Here is a 20,710-nt window from a genome sequence, read left to right as displayed (position 1 = left end):
ACTAATAGCATATGAAAATAAGAAGAACAAATGTGATTCAAGAACATTTTCTAGCCAGGAACAGTGGCTCACGCCTGTAATCTCAGCACTTTGGGAGGCTGAGGCGGGCAGATCACTTGAGATCAGGAGTTCAAGACCAGCGTGGCCAACATGGTAAAACCCCATCTCTACTAAATACACAAAAATTAGCCGGGTGTGGTGGCATGCGCCTGTGATCCCACCTCCTCTGGAGTCTGAGGCAGAAGAATTTCTTGAACCTGAGAGGCAGAGGTTGCAGTGAGCCAAGATTTCACCACTGTACTCTAGCCTACGCAACAGAGTGAGATTCTGTCTCCGAAAAAAGAACATTTTGTGATAGTAGGAGAGTTAGTTTCTTTTTTTGAAGACAGGGTCACCCCTGTCATCCTGGCTGGAGTTCACTGGCCTGATTACAGCTCAGTGCAGCCTGGACCTTTCTGGCTCAAGTAAGCCTCCTGAGTAACTGAGACCACAGCTGCACAGCACCATGCCTGGCTAATTTTTTCTTTTCTTTTTTTTTGAGAGATGAGGTCTCATTATGTTGCCCAGGCTGGTCTCATGCTCCTGAGTGCAGGAGATTACTGGCCTCAGCCTCCCAAAGTGCTGGGATTACAGGTGTGCCACCATGCCTGACCTGGAAGAGTTAGTTTCTAACTACTATACTATACTATAGACCTGGCCTCTGCAAATCTTGATGGCTAGTCCCTCAAATGCCCAAGTGATTTTTCTCTTTGCAATACAAATGGAAAACTACTTGAAGAAACAATCATGACCCTGATAGAGCGGTACAAAAAGAGCAATACTGCAAAATCTTGAGAAGTAGAATATATTTTGCTGCTTTTTTTTTTTTTTGTAAATTAATTTTTAGATAGGCACGAATCAGAGGCAAACCAACTGCACTGTCATCTGCTGCTTTTTTCTGAAGCTGCTAAAAGCACTAATGATCAGTAGATTAGCTAATGCCTATTCTTTGAGCAAAAGGAAGCATTATTCTATCGTGCCTCGTTTCTAACTATGACGAAGACTTTAATGAGGATAACTGGATGTCCTAGAGAAAAAAGAAAACATGAACAGGGAAGCAGGAAGTTACAATAAAATACCTTGCATGGATTTGCATAAGGTTCTGCAGCTTACTAGCTACGTGAGCTTCGGCAAATTGCCTTCCTTCACAGGGTGAGACAGAGTGCCTGTGGGCATAAGAGGAGATGTGGGCTGTTGACACTATTATCATCCAGGGAGGTTTCCACAGATTTGGGTAGGCTCAGGGATATAGAGGTAGGTTCACAGAACTGGCTATGGGAAACTGAGGAAGAAGAATTCCTTTGTTACAGGTTGAGCGGTGCCTTTCCAGTTCACATGTGCAAGCTATAACCCCCGCGGTGAGTGTATTTGGATAGAGGGCCTTTAAAGAGGTAATTAAGGTTAATTGAGATAGTAAGAGTGGAGCCCTGATCTGACAGGAAAGGTGTCTTTTATTTAAAATTGAAATTTAAAATTGAGATTCAGGGGGTACCTGTGCAGGTTTGTTACAAGGTTATATTGCATGATGTTGAGGTTTTGGCTTCTATTGATCCATCACCCCGATAGTGAACATGGTACTTCCAAAAGGAAGTTTTTCAGCCCTCGCCCACGTCCCTCCATCCCTCCTTTTGGAGTCTGCAGTGTCTATTGTTTCCATCTTTATGTTCCTGTGTACCCAAGATTTAGCTCTCACTTATAAGTGACAGCATGCAGTATTCAGTTTTCTGTTTCTGTGTTAGTTTGCTTAGAATAACAGCCTCCAGCTGCATCCATGATGCTGCAAAAGACATGATTTTGTTCTATTTTATGGCTGCACAGTATCCCGTGGTGTATATGTGTCACATTTTTCTATTCTGAATAGTGTTGTGATAAGCATATGAGTGCATTTTTGGTAGAAGTATTTATTTTCCTTTGGGTATATACCCAGTAATGAGATTACTGGGTCGAATGGTAGTTCTATTTTTAGTTCTTTAAGAAATCTCCAAATGCTTTCCACCATGGCTGAACTAATTTACGTTTTCACCAGCAGTGTATAAGCATTCCCTTTTCTCTGCAGCCTTGCCAACATCTGTTCTTTTCTGACTTTTTAATAATAGCCGTTCTGACTGGTGTGAGACGGTATCTTATTGTGCAGGGGTCCCTAGCTCTCGGGCCATGGACAGGTACTGCTCTGCAGCCTGTTAGGAACTGGGCCATACAACAGGAGGTGAGAGGTGGCCAGGGAGCATTACCATCCAAGCCCTGCCTCCTGTCAGATCAGTGATGGCATTAGATTCTCAGAGCAGCCAAACTCTATTGTGAACTCTGCATGCAAAGGATCTCTGCATGTTGAGTGTTCCTTATGCATGAAACTCTAATGCCAAATGCTGATCCAAAAAAGGTCAGGCACTCCTTTCACTGTGGTTTGGATTTGCATTTCTTTGATAATTAGTGATATTGAGTATTTTTTATATGTTGGCTGACCATATGTCTTCTTTTGAGAAGTGTCTGTTCATGTCCTTTGCCCATTTTTTATTTTTTTGAGACAGGATCTCACTCTCAGCCAGGCTGGAGGGCAGTGGCACGATCTCGGCTCACTGGAACCTCTGCCTCCCAGGCTCAAACAATCCTCCTACTTCAGCCTCCCCACCTCAGTAGCTGGGACCACAGGTGTGTATCACCATGCCCGGCTAATTTTTATATTTTTGGTAGAGATGGAGTTTTGCCATGTTGTCCAGGCTGGTCTCCAACTCCTGAGCTCAAGTGATCCACCCACCTCAGCCTCCCAAAGTACTGGGATTATAAGCATGAACCACCAAGCCTGGCAGCTCTGCCCAATTTTTAATGGGGTTATTTGTTTTATTCTTGTTGATTTGCTTAAGGTCTTTATAGATTCTGGATATTAGTGTTTGCTGGATGCATAGTTTGTAAATATTTCTTCTGTTCTGTAGGGTGTCTGTATACTCTGTTAATGGTTTCTTTTGCTGTGCAGAAGCTCCATAATTTAATTTAATTAGGTCTCACTCACCAATTTTTGCTTTTGTTGCATTGCTTTGAAGGACTAAGCCAAAAATTCTTTGTGTAGATGGATGTTCAGGAAAGTATTTCCTAGGTTTTCTTCTTGGATTGTTATAGTTTGAGGTCTTACACTTAAGTCTTTATTTCATCATGAGTTAATTCCCTTGTATATGGTGACAGACAGGGCCCCGTGTCATTCTTCTGCATTTGGTTAGCCAGTTTCCCTAGCACCATTTGCTGAAAAGGAAGTTGAAAAAATGGTCCTATAAGGAGAAGACATACCAGGGATGTTCTCACACAGAGAAAAGGCCATGTAAGGACACAGGAAGAAGATGCCATCTGCAACCCAGAGAGAGGCCTCAGAAGGAACCAGCCCTGCTGACACCCTGTTCTCAAAACTTAGAGCTTCCAGAGCTCTAAGGAAATAAATGTCTATTGTTTAAACTGCCCAGTGTGTGATATTTGTTATGGCAGCCTGAGCTAACACTCTGTCTTCAGTGCCCTCAACTCCATAGAAGATGGTTGATTTAGAAGAGAGAATAGAATTCTTACCCACTAGACAAGCGCTTAAGTGACAAGGCACCATGAACCCAAAGACCATAAACAGGAGGAGGCTAAGACCACAGACGTCTAGTTATACCCTGATAGAGCAGGTATTCTTTTTACTTATTTGGAGGGATAAGAAGGAGATACCACCTACCTTAGAACTAAGAGGGTTAAAAGCAATAGGGTAGGCCTCCTGATCTTGGAATTTTATGGACAATTTCTATCCCAGACCTGCTGAAAGCAGACGAGAATATTGTATTATGTTATTGCACTGATTAATATCTGTCCTTACTACTTTAACTACTGTTGGCTTTGTTTATCTTTGACACCTTCCTCGGGTAGGGCAGAGTATCTACATGAATTACTGGAAATTCTTCTGATTGGGAGATGGGTTTTTTCTTTCCATTTAATTATTCAGTCATTTATTCATATCAGTATGGATTCATGGATATTTATGCTTTTGGATATCATGCTGTGCTACTTTATTTATTTTATTGTTCATCTTGTTTCAGCTGTGGCCACTGGGAACTCTCTCAGTTGGTTCCTGCATCTCTTTGACATATGCCCATCATTTTGGGGTTATTTTGAACACTTTCTTATTTTCTGGCACTACCACATCCCTCAGGCTCATCTTGTATACTTCCTGCTCCAGTCCTAGAATCACCCATTTCTCCAAGAATCAATGGAGAATTGTCTTTTTTTGGAGGATGGTATTAGAAACCAAGATCTGACACTAGGTGTGCTCATTGCTTCTGGTGTGTTTTTGTTTCTAGTTTATCTTAGCTGACAGAGCAAGGAGATGTGTGCATACTCATTTGTGTACTTATCTATAGATGTTTCTATGTGTATCCATCTATATTTACATTAAGATAAACATGAGTTCATACTGATGTTTCCAGTGCTAACCCCTCCTTATCACACAGATCATCCTGGCCTCCTTCCCTTGCTTGTTTTCTCCTGCACCAACAGGGAGAAACTGGCTTCTACCATCTACCATCCATTTACTTAATTGTTCAATGATATCTTTAAAAAATGCTAAAAGTTTGTATCAGTTACTAGCATGGGTCTTTGATGTTCTAATTGTCCTAGGCTTGGACAGTAGAATCCCTTCCAAGCTGTGGCCTTTCACATCTCTGTCAATTGTGGAGCACTTCAGTGTTTTTTGGGACAAGGAGATACTCTGATTTCACCTAGTGTTTTTCTCTGTCTCAGACACTGAATCAATCATCTCTTCAAGGATCCTAAATTCCGTCTCTCGATTTTTGCAGCAGCTTTATTGAAGTATAATTCACAAGCCAAGTAATCCCCTCACTTAACATGTACAACTAAATGGTTTTTAGTATATTCTCAGAGTTTGTGCGACCACCATGCAATCGACTTAGGACATCCTTATCATCCCCCAAAGATGCTATGCACCTTTTAGATATCAACCCCTAGACTCCCCACCCCTCTTATCCTGAGACAATTAAGGTTTGTATTTTCAGGGCATGGTGCATGTGTTTGTATATTTGCATGTATGCATGTGTACATAATCAGCAACTATGAAATTGTCAGGGGAAGAAGCACTATCTGGGAAATCATGACCACGCAGGATCCAACGCAGAGGGTGAAGTTTCCAAATGAAATGATAACAGAAGAGCTTGATAAAACTCCCTACTGCTAGGGGTCAGAGTACTGGCAGGGAAGATGAAGCCCTTACAAACAATTAGGAAAAGCAAACAAAAGTCGTGATTAAGAACTTAGGTTTTTGGAGTAGAGTGTTCGAGTCCCAGCTTTCTAACTTATTAGCTATGTAACTTTCAGTAATTTACGTCTCTCTTTACTTGTCTGTATGATGCCTACTCTACTCCAGAGGACATGGAGCTCACAGGCACACATGGTTGCTACCTAAAATGAGACCTACAATAACCCTGGTGGGCATGGATTGCAGTGTCTGGTCAAGGAGTCTCTGCAGCGCAGAGTGAGAGAAGGTGTCTTCAAATATACCTTTTCTCTGGGGGTAGTGTCCTTGGGTGAAGCTTACTGGATCCCTTCAAGGCTCTAGAGATTGGATTTTCTGGATCTGACATCCAATCCCTCCTTTTGGAGATAAGATTAGGTGGGAAAAGACCTTCTGGAGTGAAAGGCCACCATGGGGGCTTATGATATTGTGATACACTAAGAAAGAGATATTTGGTCTTTGTCTTGGTTGATTTTGCATTGCAATAAAAGGATACCTGAGGCTGGATAGTTTCTAAAGAAAAGGGTTGAATATCCCAGCTTTCCCACTCTTTCACTCTTGCCATTTCTTCATTTTATTTTATTTTTTAAATTTTTTTAGTGGTAGAGTCTCACTATGTTGGCCACCTTGGCTTTGAACTCCTGGGCTCAAGCAATCCTCCCGCTTCAACCTCCCAGTGCACACTACCACATCTGGCTGTACGCTTCCCATTTCAAAAAACAAGCCCTACCCGCCTTTTCCCAACTGACACTCATTATTCCTCTTTCATACTTGACAAACTTTCACTGAAAAGTAGAAAGGAACCAGAGAGTATGACATTTTATTAAGTGCCTTAACACTTACTGAAAGGCTGTTCTAACTAGTAACTAAGAATACGAGCTTTGGCTGGGCCCAGTGGCTCATGCATATAATCCAGCATTTTGGGAGGCTGAGGCGGAAGGTCAGCTTGAGCCCAACTTCAAAACCAGCTTGGGCAACATAGTGAGACCCTGTTTCTAGCAAAAAAATTAAACTTAAAATTAAAAGATTAAGAAAAAGAACATGGGCTTTGGAGTCAGATGTATCAGGATTTGAATTCCAGCTCTATGCATTCCCAGATGCAGGCTTTGGTAAATAAATCTCAGTTTCCTCATCTATAAAATGGGGATAGTAATACCAGCTTGAAGGTTTTCTGAACATTAAACTAGATATCTTAAAGAGACTAACAAGGAAGTTGATAAATGGTAGCTAATATTTCTACTCTGTTCTTATTTCTTTCCTGGTGCCAAGTGTTTTACATACTTATCAGCCCAATAAGTGGGCATAATTATTCTCATTTTATAGGTGAAGGAATTGAAAGTAAAAAATTTGGCTGGGTGTAGTGGCTCATGCCTGTAATCCTAGCACTTTGGGAGGCTGAGGCAGGTGGATCACCTGAGGTCAGGAGTTTGAGACAAGCCTGGCCAACATGGCAAAACCTCGTTTCTACAAAGAAAAAAAAAAATTAGCTGGGCATGGTGGCATGTGCCCATAGTCCCAGCTACTCGGGAGGCTGAGGCAGGAGAATCACTTGAACCCGGAAGGTGAGATCATGCCACTGCCCTCCAGCCTGGGTGACAGACTCCATCTGAAAAAAAAAAAAAGAATTCATGAGGTGAAATAGATATTATATTAGTTATACTGTAGATAAGGAAGTGGAAGCATGAAGTATTTAAATAACTCATTCATGTCTCAAAGTGAAGCAATTATGGGGCAGGGATCCAAAGCCATGTCTATTTGATCTGGAATGTGTTAACTTCCTGATATTTCACAATTTGCTATTACTTGTCATTCCTGACAGGTTGTGATAGTGATGGTCATATTTATCAGCTACATTAATTTTTAAGAATCAACTTTGGTCACAGACCTGAGATATCTTCATGACTATTGTAAGTAAGGATGAGAGTCCCAGATGTTAGAGAAGGGGATAGTCCTCTATGTTGCATTTTTTCCATCTAGCTCTATGCCCTTAGAAACAATGGGTGGTCCTTTGTTTTCTTCTATAACCCAAACAATCTATGATTATCTTTCTGCAGTCGTCCTAGTCAATTAGTATTATCTGAAGTTACATTATTTTAAATAGCACTGTCAGGAGCTCTGTATAACAGTGTTTTTTACTGTTTTCTTTAAATTTACAATCTATTGATGAACCAACATAAAGATATCAAAAGATAAAGATATCATGAGGCAGGCAGCCCAGCCCCTAGCCTTTAGACCTTCCTTGGACCCACCCTCTTCAGCCCAGGAATCTGCCTCCCACTGCCATTCATGGCACCCAGTCTCAGCCTCAACTTTGCTCCAAGAATGGAGCAGGCGCCAACAGCAGGGAGAAGCCAGGCAGCAGGAGCAGGCACATCTGAGCCTGTGGGGGCATGCGGGGCCTTCTGGGGCCCCAAGAGTGCAGGGATGTCTGGGTCTGCAGCCGTGGTTTCGGTGGCTGCAGCTGCCCCCAGGAGGGCAGGTCTCCTATTCCTGGCCTTCCAAGAGCACAGAGAGGCTCAGATCTGCAGCCACAACTTGGGCAGGGCTCCTGCCTACTCTGTGGAGCAGGAGGCCCAGGTCTGCAGCTCTGCTGCAGAGGCACCTGGGGAACTCCCATCCCAACTCGGAAGGGGTGGGTCTGTTGCTTGTCCCTGGATCCCACCAGAGGGTGCAGCCCTGGCCATGCCTCTCTGCTGCAGCAGCAGGCCGTCTAGAGCAGCCACTGCCATCACTAGTGTAGTGAATTTTCATTGATTTTATTTTGTCTTGGCATCCATTTCGAATATGTTTAACTTTCTCACATGAGAAGCCGGGCAATCACCTTTGACCCAGTTTCCAGTTCTCTGCTTCCTCCCAGTTCTCTGCTTCCTCCCAGTTCTTCAGTGTGATCCATCCAGGTAGCTGCCTAATGCAACTGCCTCCTGGTGACCATCTCCCTATGGGGGTAAATGCAGCCTGCTTGACTCACCTGTTGACCTCCATAACCCACATGGACTGTGTACATGGGCTCCAGTGACTACCTCACAGTGACAGGGTGACTGCATGGAACTTGTGCCTGCTTGCTCTAAACCCACCAATTAGAACTCCCATGCGTAACTGCTTGGGTAACACCCTGGACCCCAATAGAGGCTTTAGCTCCACAGGTATCACCTTCTTTGCTCCCTTTCCACTGGCTGGCTCCCGCCAGAGAGGGTGCAGCCCTGGCCATGCCTCCCTGCTGCAGCAGCAGGCTGTCTGGAGCAGCACCTCCAAATTTACCCTCCCCCTGAAGACAAGACCAAATTAGAAAGAAACCAAAACAATAAAAATCACAACACCCAGCAGTCAGTGAACATCATCATCAGAAAAGAGGAAAGATACAAAGGAAGCAAAGTTTTTCGTTGCTGTAAACTTCAAGAAAAATTCCCTTTATGGAACTTTACTAAAGATAGAATAGAATGTGGGCTGCCCATGGTGGCTCACGCCTCTAATCACAGCATTTTGGGAGGCCGAGGTGGACGGATCACTTGATGTGAGGCATTCGAGACCAGCCTGGCCAACATGGCGACACCCGTCTCTACTAAAAATAAAAAAAATTGGCCAGGCGTGGTGGCACGTGCCCGTGGTCCCAGCTACTCAGGAGGCTGAGGTGGGAGGATCATTGGAGCGTGAGATACCCGAGAGTGCAGTGAAATGAGATCACACAACTGCACTCCAGCCTGGGCGACAGAGCCAGAACCTGCCTCAAAAAAAAAAAGGTGCCTTCAACATCATTCTACAGCAGATGCAGTAATGGAATTCAGTCTATGTTTTCTTTTTACATTGGGTAAAAGGTGAGGACATAATGAAGGATGTTTTGCTTAGGACTAACAATTATAAGAAATTTGTATGGCAGGCACTAGGCATATGCTCATAACAGCACGCCTTTCAAACAGTATCCTTGAATACAAGCTTTCCCATTAGAGATCTGATAAAAGCTAGGTAGCAAAAATTCTACTACAATGTGCTTTGATGAGTACCTACACACTAAATTGACATCCTGAGTTGCTGGAAGAGCTACATACTCTAAATCCTATCTCAGACTACGGCTTATTTGAACCCCTTGTAGGACTCTGTTCCATCCCGGAAGAGCCATCGTACACCTACCCATATGAGCGGGTGGGCTGGAGAACTCCTTTCCTTGTTTGCTGTTCTCATCCCCTTCCTGAACGCCACGTAGTAAACATCACTTATGCTTATCAGGCACGCTTAACCAGCAACATGGGATACATGAGCATGTCAGTGTCCCATGATGGGCTGCCACACTTTCAGCCAACTTGAGGAGACAAAACATTGTTCATTTTTGCATCTTTCTTAACACAGGACCGCAGCATGGTCCAGGGAATACAGAGAGACAATTCCCTCCGGTAGTTCTTACAGAAAAGCTTTCCCTGAACTATTCCATAGCCTTGGAAAACTTTCTTTCCTTCTGTGTTGGACAAACCATCAAACATCGCGGCGGAGAATGGGGCAAGGCCTCGGGTCAAGGGGCCGGGGCGGGGCGGTGAGGGGCGGGCACACGCTCCAGAGGGCGGGGCCAGGCTGGAGTCAGGTTGCAGGGGCGGACCGCAGCTGCGGGTCGGCGCGCCGTGCGCGTGCGCGCGGCAGGTCGGCGCCAGGCGGGGGCGGAGCGACAGTCGCAGGCCCACGCCGTAAACAGACAACATGGCGGCCGCGGTGGCGACTGCACCTGGGACATTGGGATCCCTGCACGCTGGCGGCGTCCGCCTGGTAGCTGCTTGCAGTGCACGGCTCTGCCGGGGGTTGAGGCTTCCCGGCTTGTTGGCGGGCCGGCGGGTGGGCCCGGCAATCTGGGCCCAGAGCTGGGTGCCTGCGGCCGGGGGTCCCGCCCCAAGAAGGGGCTACAGCTCTGAGGTGAAGACGGAGGACGAACTACGGGTGCGGCACCTGGAGGACGAGAACCGAGGTGAGGTGCGAGCGCGGGACAGGCGCGGTCGCCCACAGGACGGGCAAAAGGTGCAGCGTCCGCTCGTAGGACGTGGGGTCGAGGTTTGGCAGGCGCTCCTAGCCTGGGTCCCTCCCCTTCCTTACCTCCCCACTCACCCCAGCGTGGGCCGTTTCCTTGTGCACCTTCTTGCTTTCAATACTTAAACGGGTACTCCGGAGCAGCTTACCTGTAAAGTGACCGCATTCCTCGCGGCAAACAGAAGTGCAGCTTACGCCCTCCGCTCCAGACAAGCCAAGGTCAATGTATACCCTGGGTATTTAATCCTTACTACCAGGCTTTATTCTTGCTGTGTAATGGCTTTCCGTAAACTCAGCTGTTAGTGGTGGAGTTGTAAAAGCTGCAGTGAAACTGCGTTTTATTATTACGAAGAATTTTGAATTTGAAGCTGCTCAGCTGGAACAGTTTTTCGTCTTGTTCACTTTATCTTAGAAAGTTAGTCTTGAGGGACTATTCCACTTCATTTAAACAATTTTGAGCACTTTGTTATTTTGCTGTGCTCTGAACAGAATGTGGATGGTATTGTTCTTGCCCATGAGCTCCCTACTGTGGGAGGAGACATCATTAGTAGCAGTACAATACAGAGGATGGAAGGCTTTGAAGGAGGTTGTCTTTTCTAGGGAATACTGTTAAAGCTCAGTTCCTTTCACTGGCAGTGAAGGGAAAAGCTAAAAGGGTCGTGAAGGGTGGAACAGCAGTTTACCCGGTGTAAGCCAGAGGACCAGTCTTAATTTTGACATGCTTTTGTTGAGCATCTATAATCTGTTAAGCAGAAATAAAAAGCGCGTAAGCCATGGTTGCGGTTAGTATAGTGAAGCAGATCCTGGTTTTTGGTAGGCGGTGTGAACTTCGAAGGCATGGTAAGAGGAAAGGGCTGTAATATCTGCAGGGTTTCGTCATATGAAAGGGTGGTCCAAGGCATTCTTTAATAGGCAGTGGATTTTGCCATTTGCGAGGGTTCTTGGGCAGACTTCTCTTAACTATCTCAACATGTAAAACAGGAAAAATAATACCAACCTTATAGGTTTGCTGTGAAGACGAGATGAGATTGTTAATATAAATTGCCACTATCTAGCCTGTAGCAGATGCTCAGTAGTGTGGTGAATTACTTTACTCCTTTCTTGTTTATTATTACAGACAGAGACAAGAACATGGTCAAAGCATGGAGATGTGAACATGTATGATGTATTTGGGAAGTAACATAAGGCAAGTGTGGCATGATAAACAGAATAGTAAGAAATTCAGCTGGAAGTGTAGATTGGCACTGGAGTGAGTACAGCTTGAATGCCACCATCTTTTGGGTAAGCTTAGTCATGCTAGGACTTCACTTCCGTTAAGTGTACCAACAATATGTTAGATATAAAGGGATTGCAAATACAGCTACTAATATGCACCATATTCTATTTTTCTTTTTTTTTTTTTTGGTCTTTATAACTTGAATAAAATTGAAAATACATTTATGCAAAATGTCTGGCAAGACATTGAGTTATGATCTCAATGGACCAAAAGAGAGAATATCAGATAATAAAAGACAATAAACGAAATGTTTTTTGAATGTCAACGTTCTTTTTTTTCTTTGGCCTTCATTTCCTGATAAGATAGAACACCATGGTTTCTTAAAGTTGATCCCACCTCTTTTGAGGTTTGGCAAGAATGAAGACTCAGGCTTGGCTAACATTGCTTATGCTTTGCTTTGTTTTACTGTTAAACCAGCAATAAGCAATGCAAAGAAAAACATGAGGCCCAACAGGTGAAGGAGTTTCCTGGATGCCTTTGTTTCTCTTAGAGGTTGGTCAAAATTTGGTGCTGTCAGCAGCCCCTAAGGAATATGATTGATAACTCTCCTAGTCATAGAAACCCCAAACAGCATGCAGCACTTTAGGTGGGATGGGGTTCCATGTTTGTCATTTGTAATCTGCTATCTGAGCACCATATTTGTAATTTGCTTTGGGAGACATAGCTCTATAACCAAATTTTCTTTCTTTTTCTTTCTTTTTTTTTTTTTTTTTTGAGACGGAGTCTTGCTGTTTCACCCAGGCTGGAGTGAAGTGACGTGGTGCGATCTGGGCTCACTGCAACCTCTGCCCTTGCCCCCGTCCTGTTGCCTGCAGGGCTTTCTTAACTGTTGGGCATCTCATAGTCCATCTCCTTGCCACTGGACCTGAGCTCTGCCTTTTTCTGTTCTTTACTTTTTGTAGGCTTTTGCACACACTTTCTGTAATGACTCCTCCCCTTCCCCTGTCAGCCTTCCTGCAATTTGGCATAATTATGACCCTTTTCAAAAATCATCTTTTTGAACCGTGTCAGAACAACTTCTGGCAGAAATGGAGCAAACAAACCATTGCATAGTGCAGATCGTCCTTGATACCTGTTCCTTCCTCCTTTTTCACATCTAGATTGTCATCAGGTCTTCTTGTGTTTGAAATCTTTCCATGTGTTTCTTTACTGACAGCATCCTTGTCCGAGCTCATCAAGTGAACTGCTGCAGAGGTAGCAGGTTTTTCTGTGTCTACTGTCTTTTCTTATTTAAGAAGTTGATTCCTTTTGTATGTTTTTTTTAATGTTTAAAACATGTTTTTATATATTTTATAGTATGTAAATTATATCAATAAATATATGTATTTGATGTGTATGTATGTATTTTTAAATATTTAAAATTAAGATTTAATCTCATCTATATTGAGATGTAAATCGTATACCGTAAAATTCAAAATGTAGAGTTGTTTTTAGTATATTCGCAGTTACGCTTTGTCAACTCAAGCCAATTTTAGAACACTTATCAGATCAAAAATAAACCCTGTAGTCTTTAGCAGTTACTCCCTACTTCCCTGCTTATCCCTCCCCCCTTAAAAAACCCACATTTATCTACTTTTTGTCTCAATAGATTTGTCTATTCCAGGCATTTATATAAAAGAATAGTATAATAAGTGGTGTTTTTGTGCCTTCCTTCACATAGCATTATATTTTCAAGGCTGATCCTTGTTGTAGCTTGTACCAGTATCTCTCTCTTTTTAATGGCCAAGTAATAGGTATGGATATATTACATTTTGTTAGTCTATTCGTTATTGATATACATTTGGATTATTTCCATTTTTTGGATAATATGAACCATGCTTCGGATTATTTCCAAGAAACTATTGCCTAACCCAAGTTTATAAAGATTTACACTTACGTGTTTTCTTCTATGAGTTTTATGTTTTTTGCTGTTACGTTCATTTGTGACTATAATCCAATTTTGAGTTAATTTTTATATATGGTGGGTAGTAAGAGGTCTAACTTCATTCTTTTACTTGTGGATATCTAGTTGTCCTGGCAACATTTTTGGGAAAGACGAGTCTTTCAATATTGAGTTGGCTTGGTACCCTTGTTGAAAATTAATTGACCATAAATGTAAGGGATTACTTCTGGATATTCAAGTCTATTTCATTGATCTGTGTATCTATCCTTATGCTAGTACCAAACTGATTTCTGTAGCTTTGTAGTAAAATTTGAAATTGGATAGCATGAGTTCTCCAATCTTGTTCTTTTAAAGGAGTGTTGGCTATTACGGGACTCTTGCATTACCATGTGAATTTTAGGATCAGCTTGTGAATTTCTGCCAAAAAAAAACTACTGTGGGATTTTGATAGGGATCACATTGAATAGGTAGATTAATATGGGGAGTATTGTCATCTTAACTTAAGTCTTCCAATCTATGATCATGAAGTTTTTTTCCATTCAACAGTGTTTTGTAGTTTTCAGTGTACAGTGTACAGGTTTTACACTGTTTTAGTTAAATTTATCCCAAAGTATTTTATTGAGTTGTAAATACAATTTTTCTTAATTTCATTTTCAGATTTCTCATTGTATAGAAATTACAAAATAAATTGATTTTTGCATATTGGCTTGTATCATACAACTTTGCTGAACTTGTTAATTTGTCCCTAATAGTTTTTTTTAGCGAATTTCTTAATATTTCCTATGTACAAGACTGTGTCTTTTGCAAATAAATAATTTTGTATTCAGTTGGCTCTACTGTTCAGTTAGATCTAGTTGATTGATGGTGGTGTTCAATTCAACTATACTCCTACTGATTTTCTGCCTATTGGATATGTCAATTTCTAATAGAAGTATGTTAAACTATGCAACTATAATAGTAGGTTTGTCTGTTTGTCCTTGCAGTACTATCAGTTTTTACCTCGCATAGTTTGATGTTCTATTGTTTGGTGCATACATATTTAGGATTATTATGTCTTGCTGGAGAAATGACCCCCTTTTTATTTTGTAAGGCTTTTGTTTATTTTAATAGCTTTTGGGGTACAAGTGGCTTTTGGTTACAAGTGGATGAATTGTATAGTGGTTAAGCCTGAGATTTTAGTGTACCTGTCACTGGAGTAGTGTACATCATACCCAGTATGTAGTTTTGTATCCCTCAACCTTATTGCCCTACCCCTTTATGAGTCTCCAATGTCTGTTACACCACTGTTTGCCTTAGTGTACCCACAGCTAGCTTAGCTTTCACTTCCTTTTTTTTTTGAGACGGAGTCTTGCTCAGTCGCCCATGCTGGGATGCACTAGTATGATCTTGGCTCACTGCAACCTCTGTCCCCCAGGTTTTTTTTTTTTTTTTTTTTGAGACGGAGTTTCGCTCTTGTTACCCAGGCTGGAGTGCAATCTCAGCTTACCGCAACCTCCGCCTCCTGGGTTCAGGCAATTCTCCTGCCTCAGCCTCCTGAGTAGCTGGGATTACAGGCACGTGCCACCATGCCCAGCTAATTTTTTGTATTTTCAGTAGAGATGGGGTTTCACCATGTTGACCAGGATGGTCTCGATCTCTTGACCTCGTGATCCACCTGCCTCGGCCTCCCAAAGTGCTGGGATTACAGGTGTGAGCCACTGCGCCCGGCTGTCCCCCAGGTTTAAATGATTCTCCTGCCTCAGCCTCCCAAGTATCTGGGATTACAGGTGACCACCACTATGCCCGGCTAATATTTGTATATTTAGTAGAGACGGGGTTTCACCATGTTAGGCTGGTCTCAAACTCATGATCTCAGGTGATCTGCTCACCTTGGCCTCCCAAAGTGCTGGGATTATAGGCGTGAGCCACGAGGCTCGGCCTTAGCTCCTACTTCTGATTGAGAACTTACAGTGTTTGGTTTTCCTTTCCTGGATTACTTCACTTAGAGTAATGGTCTCTAGCTCCATTGAGACCTTGAGTGGTGGTTCATTGAGAACTTTAGTTAAGTTGACTTTAGTCATTTAACTCAACTTTAGTTCAGAAAATAGGTGAAACCAGCTGGGCATGGGAGTACCTGCCTATAGTCCCAGCTACTCAGTAGGCTGAGACGGGAGGATTGCTTGAGCCCAGGACTTTGACGCTGCAGGGAGCTATGATGGAGCCACTGCACTCTAGCCTTGGTGATACAAGACCCTGTCTCTTTAAAAAAAAAAAAAAAAAAAAAGTGTGTGAACCTGTTTTTTGTAACAAACAGAACATATAATCCATTTATGTAAAATAGCAACAACAAGCCAAATGGTAATATACAACTCTATTTCTGTATGTAAATACGGTAAACATTTTCTGGAAGGTTACATGTAACTGTGATACCTGTGGCTTCCTCTGGGGAATGAGTTGGGTCTAGGGAAGAAGGACTTTCACTTTGGGTGTATTTTTTCAATTTTGTATAAGCAAAATGTATTCCTTTTTTTAAGTCTCAGCAAAGTTGTTAAATTCATCTTTCAGTTGTGTGAGCCTTATAGAGCAGGGTTAATGCTGTAATGTGACCTTATTACAGATTCACTGAATATTTTTGTGCGTTTTGTGAAAAGTTAGGGAAAGTTTAAAACAGGAACTTAAGATTGGCATGTAAATGCCTAAGTTTTTCTGAGTTTGATAAACTTGTCTAGGTTATGTGAGGAAGTTGCATGATAATTGAATTCTTGAGAAGTGATTGAATTGTGAATTAAAGTGAGACAATTATAAAACAACAATTTTAGACTCTCCTGAATAAAGCTAAGGTTTTATTCCATTTTGGAGTACCAGAAGGCTACAGATATATTTGATGGTACAGTTGTTACAGACTAGATGATTTATTTCTGATTGCAGAGCTAATTTCTAGCTTCTTGAAGTAGAAGTACTCAAAACATTGAGTCTCAGATATGGGACCAAAACTGCTGGAATTGACTGTGATAGAAACATTTTGATGGCATTTTACACTTCAGTAATGATGTCAGCAATATCATATCTAGCAGAAATTATGGTAAAACTTTAGTACTTATTGCATGAGAAGTGTTCATCCTAGAAGGGAGGATGATTGGGTGCTCATGTTCATTTGATTCTAATACAGTCCCATGGAGCGTGGAACTGTTAGTATCTTAATAGAGTAAGAAACTGAGGTTCAGAGAGGTTAAGTAACTTGCCGAATAACTAGTAAGTGGCAAACTGGGATTCCATCCCCAGCAGCCACACCTGAGCCTGCATTCTTAGCCCTTGTAGGTGGTATCAACTTGGATGTCTGAAAGGCATTTCGGATTTGCTTTAATTCAGAACAGAACTCATGAGCTTTACTCCCCTCCACCCTCACCTTGGTATTTTTTATGATTTTGTCTCATTAAATGTCGTCTTCTTTCATCCAATTGCTGAAGTCAGAAACGAGGTAAATAATCCTTAACACTTTCTTCCAGTTAAATCAGTCCTCAGTCTAGGTATCATTAACTCATTTAAAATTTTGAATAGTTCTTGAATCCTTTCACTTTCCTTTACTTCTACGGCTGCCAATCTCAGCCAAACCTGTTATCCGTTGATTGGACTCGAATTGTGTCTTGAAACTCCCACCCGTATCTCCTTCTGGTATGATCTCCAAGTATAGAATCTATTTCCCCTCAGTTTTATATGTGCATGTGTGTATGTTTATACCTGTGTAAACTCCTTCAATGGTTACTCCTTGTTCTTAGGATAAAGGCCAGACTTTTTAGCAGGATATTTCTGGCCGGTATGTGCTTACCTCTCTGCTTTCATTGGTAACACTCTTCTCCCCCTAGTAGGTGACAGGACGTTCAGTTGGGACCATGACTAGTTTATGCTTTTCCTGTGTTTCCTCTGCCTGGCAGTCAGCGCACCTCTTTCACTCTCACTTTAACTCTTACTCATCCTTCCACCCTCCACTGTCTTGGGTCAGCTTTCCCTGACCATCTCCTTTTGCCCTAGATCGTTGTTAGTTTCGGTTTCAAGTTACTATAGCACCACTTATAGCTTGTAAAGCATTTTGAATTGATTATTAATGATTTTTATGATTATTAATGTTTGTATTTCCCTTCTGGACTCTAGTTCCTTGGCTGCTGATCACCATCATACTACTCAGTATGTTTGAATGAATGGACACATTTAGTCTTAGCTGCTTGATTTTCTTCCTGAGGAAACTGAAGATTGAACAATATAACATAGTTTTGTTCAAGTATAGAGTTAGATTGCCACTTAATAGCTGAAGGAAGTTACTTCACCTCTCCAAGTCTCCATTTCTTTATCTGTTAACTAAGGATAAAAATAGTGCCAACTTCTTGGGTTGTGGTGGGGACTATTTGAGTTAATTCACTTAAAGCACCTAGGGTAGTGCCTAAGGCCTACTGGTGGTAGCTGTTGTCAGTAGTATTGGGATCTACCCAAGGTTGTTCCCAAGGTTTAATACAGAGCTTATCAGATACCAGTCCTTTATGCTTTTCTCATTCCAAATGAGAGCATTTGGAATTCTTGCAAACTGATTCTTTTGTGAGCAGAAGTTCATCTTTATACTTAAAAAATGGGTCTGCACAGTTTCTTGCACAGTGAAGGCATGTTATATTTTGTTGTCTTCAGTTTAACTCAGTTGCAAATAAGAACCATACCCACCTCTGACTCAGTGGAAGGTATTTCTGATACACAGTGAAAAATTTGTTTACTTCAGGAACAAGAAAGTTAGTAGAGGTTGTACAAAATTCTGCATATCAAATTAAGGTCTTTGAAGTTAGCTATTTTGAAATAAATAATGAAAGGATTTTAAGTAACAGGTGCATCTTTGCATAGTATTGCTTTTAGAAAATTGGTGACTGAAAGGAATGGGAGGCTGGGTTTAGATGATGGTCTTTGATTAAAAAATGGTGCAGTTTGGAGTGATAGCTGGGGTTGTGGGACACATAGTGAACTTTGTTTTTTATAGATTGAGTTGAAAGTACTTGTTGGACGTCTAAATGGAAATGCCCTCAGGTTAAGTATATCAGAGAGAAATCAGGACAGAAGCCTGGGATAGAATTACCGAAAACTATGTAGTATGACCAAAAAAAAAAAAAATTGAGATTTTTTTTTTTTTGGAGATGGAGTTTCATTCTTGTTGCCCAGGCTGGAGTGCAATGGCGTGATCTAGGCTCACTGCAACCTCTGCCTCCCAGGTTCAAGTGATTCTCCTGCCTCAGCCTCCTAAGTAGCTGGGATTACAGGCATGCACCACCATGCTCAGCTAATTTTGTATTTTTAGGAGAGACGGTGCTTTCTCCATGTTGGTCAGGCTGGTCTTGAGCTCCCAATCTCAGGTGATCCACCTGCCTCGGCCTCTCAAAGTGCTGGGATTACAGGTATGAGCTACTGCGTCTGACCTAAAAAATCGAGATATTAACAACTGGCATCCTAGCAGAAAGCAAATGATGTAATACCTGAATGTGACAAGGTTTATTAGCTGTTACTTCTGTATCTGCTTGAAGATGATGAAACCACATTTTAAATAGTATCCTTTAACTTAAAATTTTCATTAATAGATGTGGTCTTCCCTCTAGTTTGAGTTAGTGATGTAAAATTTACCAAGACATTGCAAATTACCTTGGCGCTTAAGAAGAGTTAAATTGAAGGGAACATGGTGTCATGAATTTCTTTGATTTGTTAGGTTCAAAGTTAGCTAGATGTGATGTAGAGTCTGTGTTCTTTAAATGCCTCACTCACTCAAGTGCTTGTTGTTTTTTTCTCCTTTAACTAGGAATTGTGGTGCTTGGAATAAACAGAGCTTATGGCAAAAATTCACTCAGTAAAAATCTTATAAAAATGGTGAGTGTAAAGATTAAACTGTTTACTTCTAATATTAAGATACCTTATTGTCATCAATATAAAAACATTTTTTTGGTCTCTTTTTCCTCTTATGCTTCGTCTTTCTGTTTAGCTATCAAAAGCTGTGGATGCTTTGAAATCTGATAAGAAAGTACGGACCATAATAATCAGGAGTGAAGTCCCAGGGATATTCTGTGCTGGTATGTAAATATGTTGTGTTATAAAATTAAACTGTTGTCTTATTTTTCCTCAGTAATAGTTTGTTTTTCAGTAGAATGTTCTATGGTTTGAACACCATTACTCCTCTTTGTGTTTTACTGATTTACAAGAAAAAAACATGCTTAGTCTGTCAGCATTAGAAAGAAGCTTTTGCAACATGTAGATTGTTTCAGAAGTTGAAAAAAAAATCTTTGAGCCATTAAAATACATGTTTGTAGTACGTGAAGTACAATATTTGTTGGTTGTGTCTTAATTGTGGCCAATATTCTTTAGTTTCAGTCATTTTCTTTGAGATGGAGTCTTGCCCGGTCGCCCAGGCTGGAGTGCAGTGGCATGATCTCAGCTCACTGCAGCCTCTGCCTTCTGGGTTCAAGCGATTATCCTGCCTCAGCCTCCTGAGTAGTTGGGATTACACGTGTCCACCACCTTGACCTGCTAATTTTTTGTATTTTGAATAGAGACAGGGTTTCACCGTGTTGGCCAGGCTGGTCTCGAACTCCTGATCTCAAGTGATCCACCCTCCTTGGCCTCCCAAAATGCTGGGATTACAGGGGTGAGCCACTGAGCCTGGCTCCTCGTTTCATTCTTAAGGGTTCTCAGTTTTTTTAAGCTTCAATCTCTGTGACTTCTGCCTTAAAATATTGCAGAGTAGTGTGATATTTAGAAATATGCAATATAAATATTTTTGCTTTTGATAAGGTTTTATTGCCTTCTTAATACATTTCTTAAAATGCAGGATATCTAAAAAAATAGTTTTAACTCCAGTTGAGTAATCAAAGAGTGTAGATTTATTATCCTCACTGCCAGGGTTATGATGTTGTGCAGTTTAGATTTCCATTTTTACATTTGTCAAATGCTAGTAATACTGTCTGCTTAGTAGGAGTGCTTATAAGCGTTTTACATATATTTTGAGTTCTTTTTTTTAAAACAATATGTAAGACTTATACCAAGATAATTAGGATTCTTATGTCTAGTTTTAGGGACCACTTGAATATGATCTGGAGATAAAAGAGTCTAACACTATGACTAATGGTTGAGAAGTTCTCTAGAGGCCGTTGGATGGCTTATTGGGAAGATGTAGAGTAGCTTTAGGGTTTTTAAAGAAGGCCCAATTATATGAATCTTTGAGGAGTGATAACGATGTTGTGAAGACAGATTA

At 41.6% G+C, this 20,710-nt stretch overlaps 1 protein-coding gene across 4 annotated transcripts in view; it reads left to right on the top strand.

Moving 5' to 3' along the window:
• The first annotated feature begins 9,901 nt into the window (after window positions 1-9,901).
• Window positions 9,902-20,710, top strand: part of AUH (AU RNA binding methylglutaconyl-CoA hydratase) — a 135,940-nt gene continuing 125,131 nt past the window's right edge. The window contains exons 1-4 of one of the 4 annotated variants that reach the window (XM_032260456.1): window positions 9,906-10,247; window positions 11,424-11,587; window positions 19,265-19,332; window positions 19,445-19,532. In XM_032260456.1, the coding sequence (XP_032116347.1) occupies window positions 19,330-19,332; window positions 19,445-19,532 (91 nt within the window). In that variant the 5' untranslated portion in view covers window positions 9,906-10,247; window positions 11,424-11,587; window positions 19,265-19,329. Of the gene's footprint in view, window positions 10,248-10,378; window positions 10,526-11,423; window positions 11,588-19,264; window positions 19,333-19,444; window positions 19,533-20,710 lie in introns of those variants that run through there. The other 3 variants (XM_032260454.1, XM_032260455.1, XM_032260457.1) reach the window with 3 other exon arrangements.

The sequence above is a fragment of the Sapajus apella genome, unplaced genomic scaffold, assembly GCF_009761245.1.
Source record: "Sapajus apella isolate SASKATOON/1434 unplaced genomic scaffold, GSC_monkey_1.0 scaffold118, whole genome shotgun sequence".
Taxonomy (NCBI): Eukaryota; Metazoa; Chordata; class Mammalia; order Primates; family Cebidae; genus Sapajus; species Sapajus apella.
The sequence above is the reverse complement of the archived record's forward strand: the minus strand, read 5'-3'. Positions and strand labels throughout refer to the sequence as shown.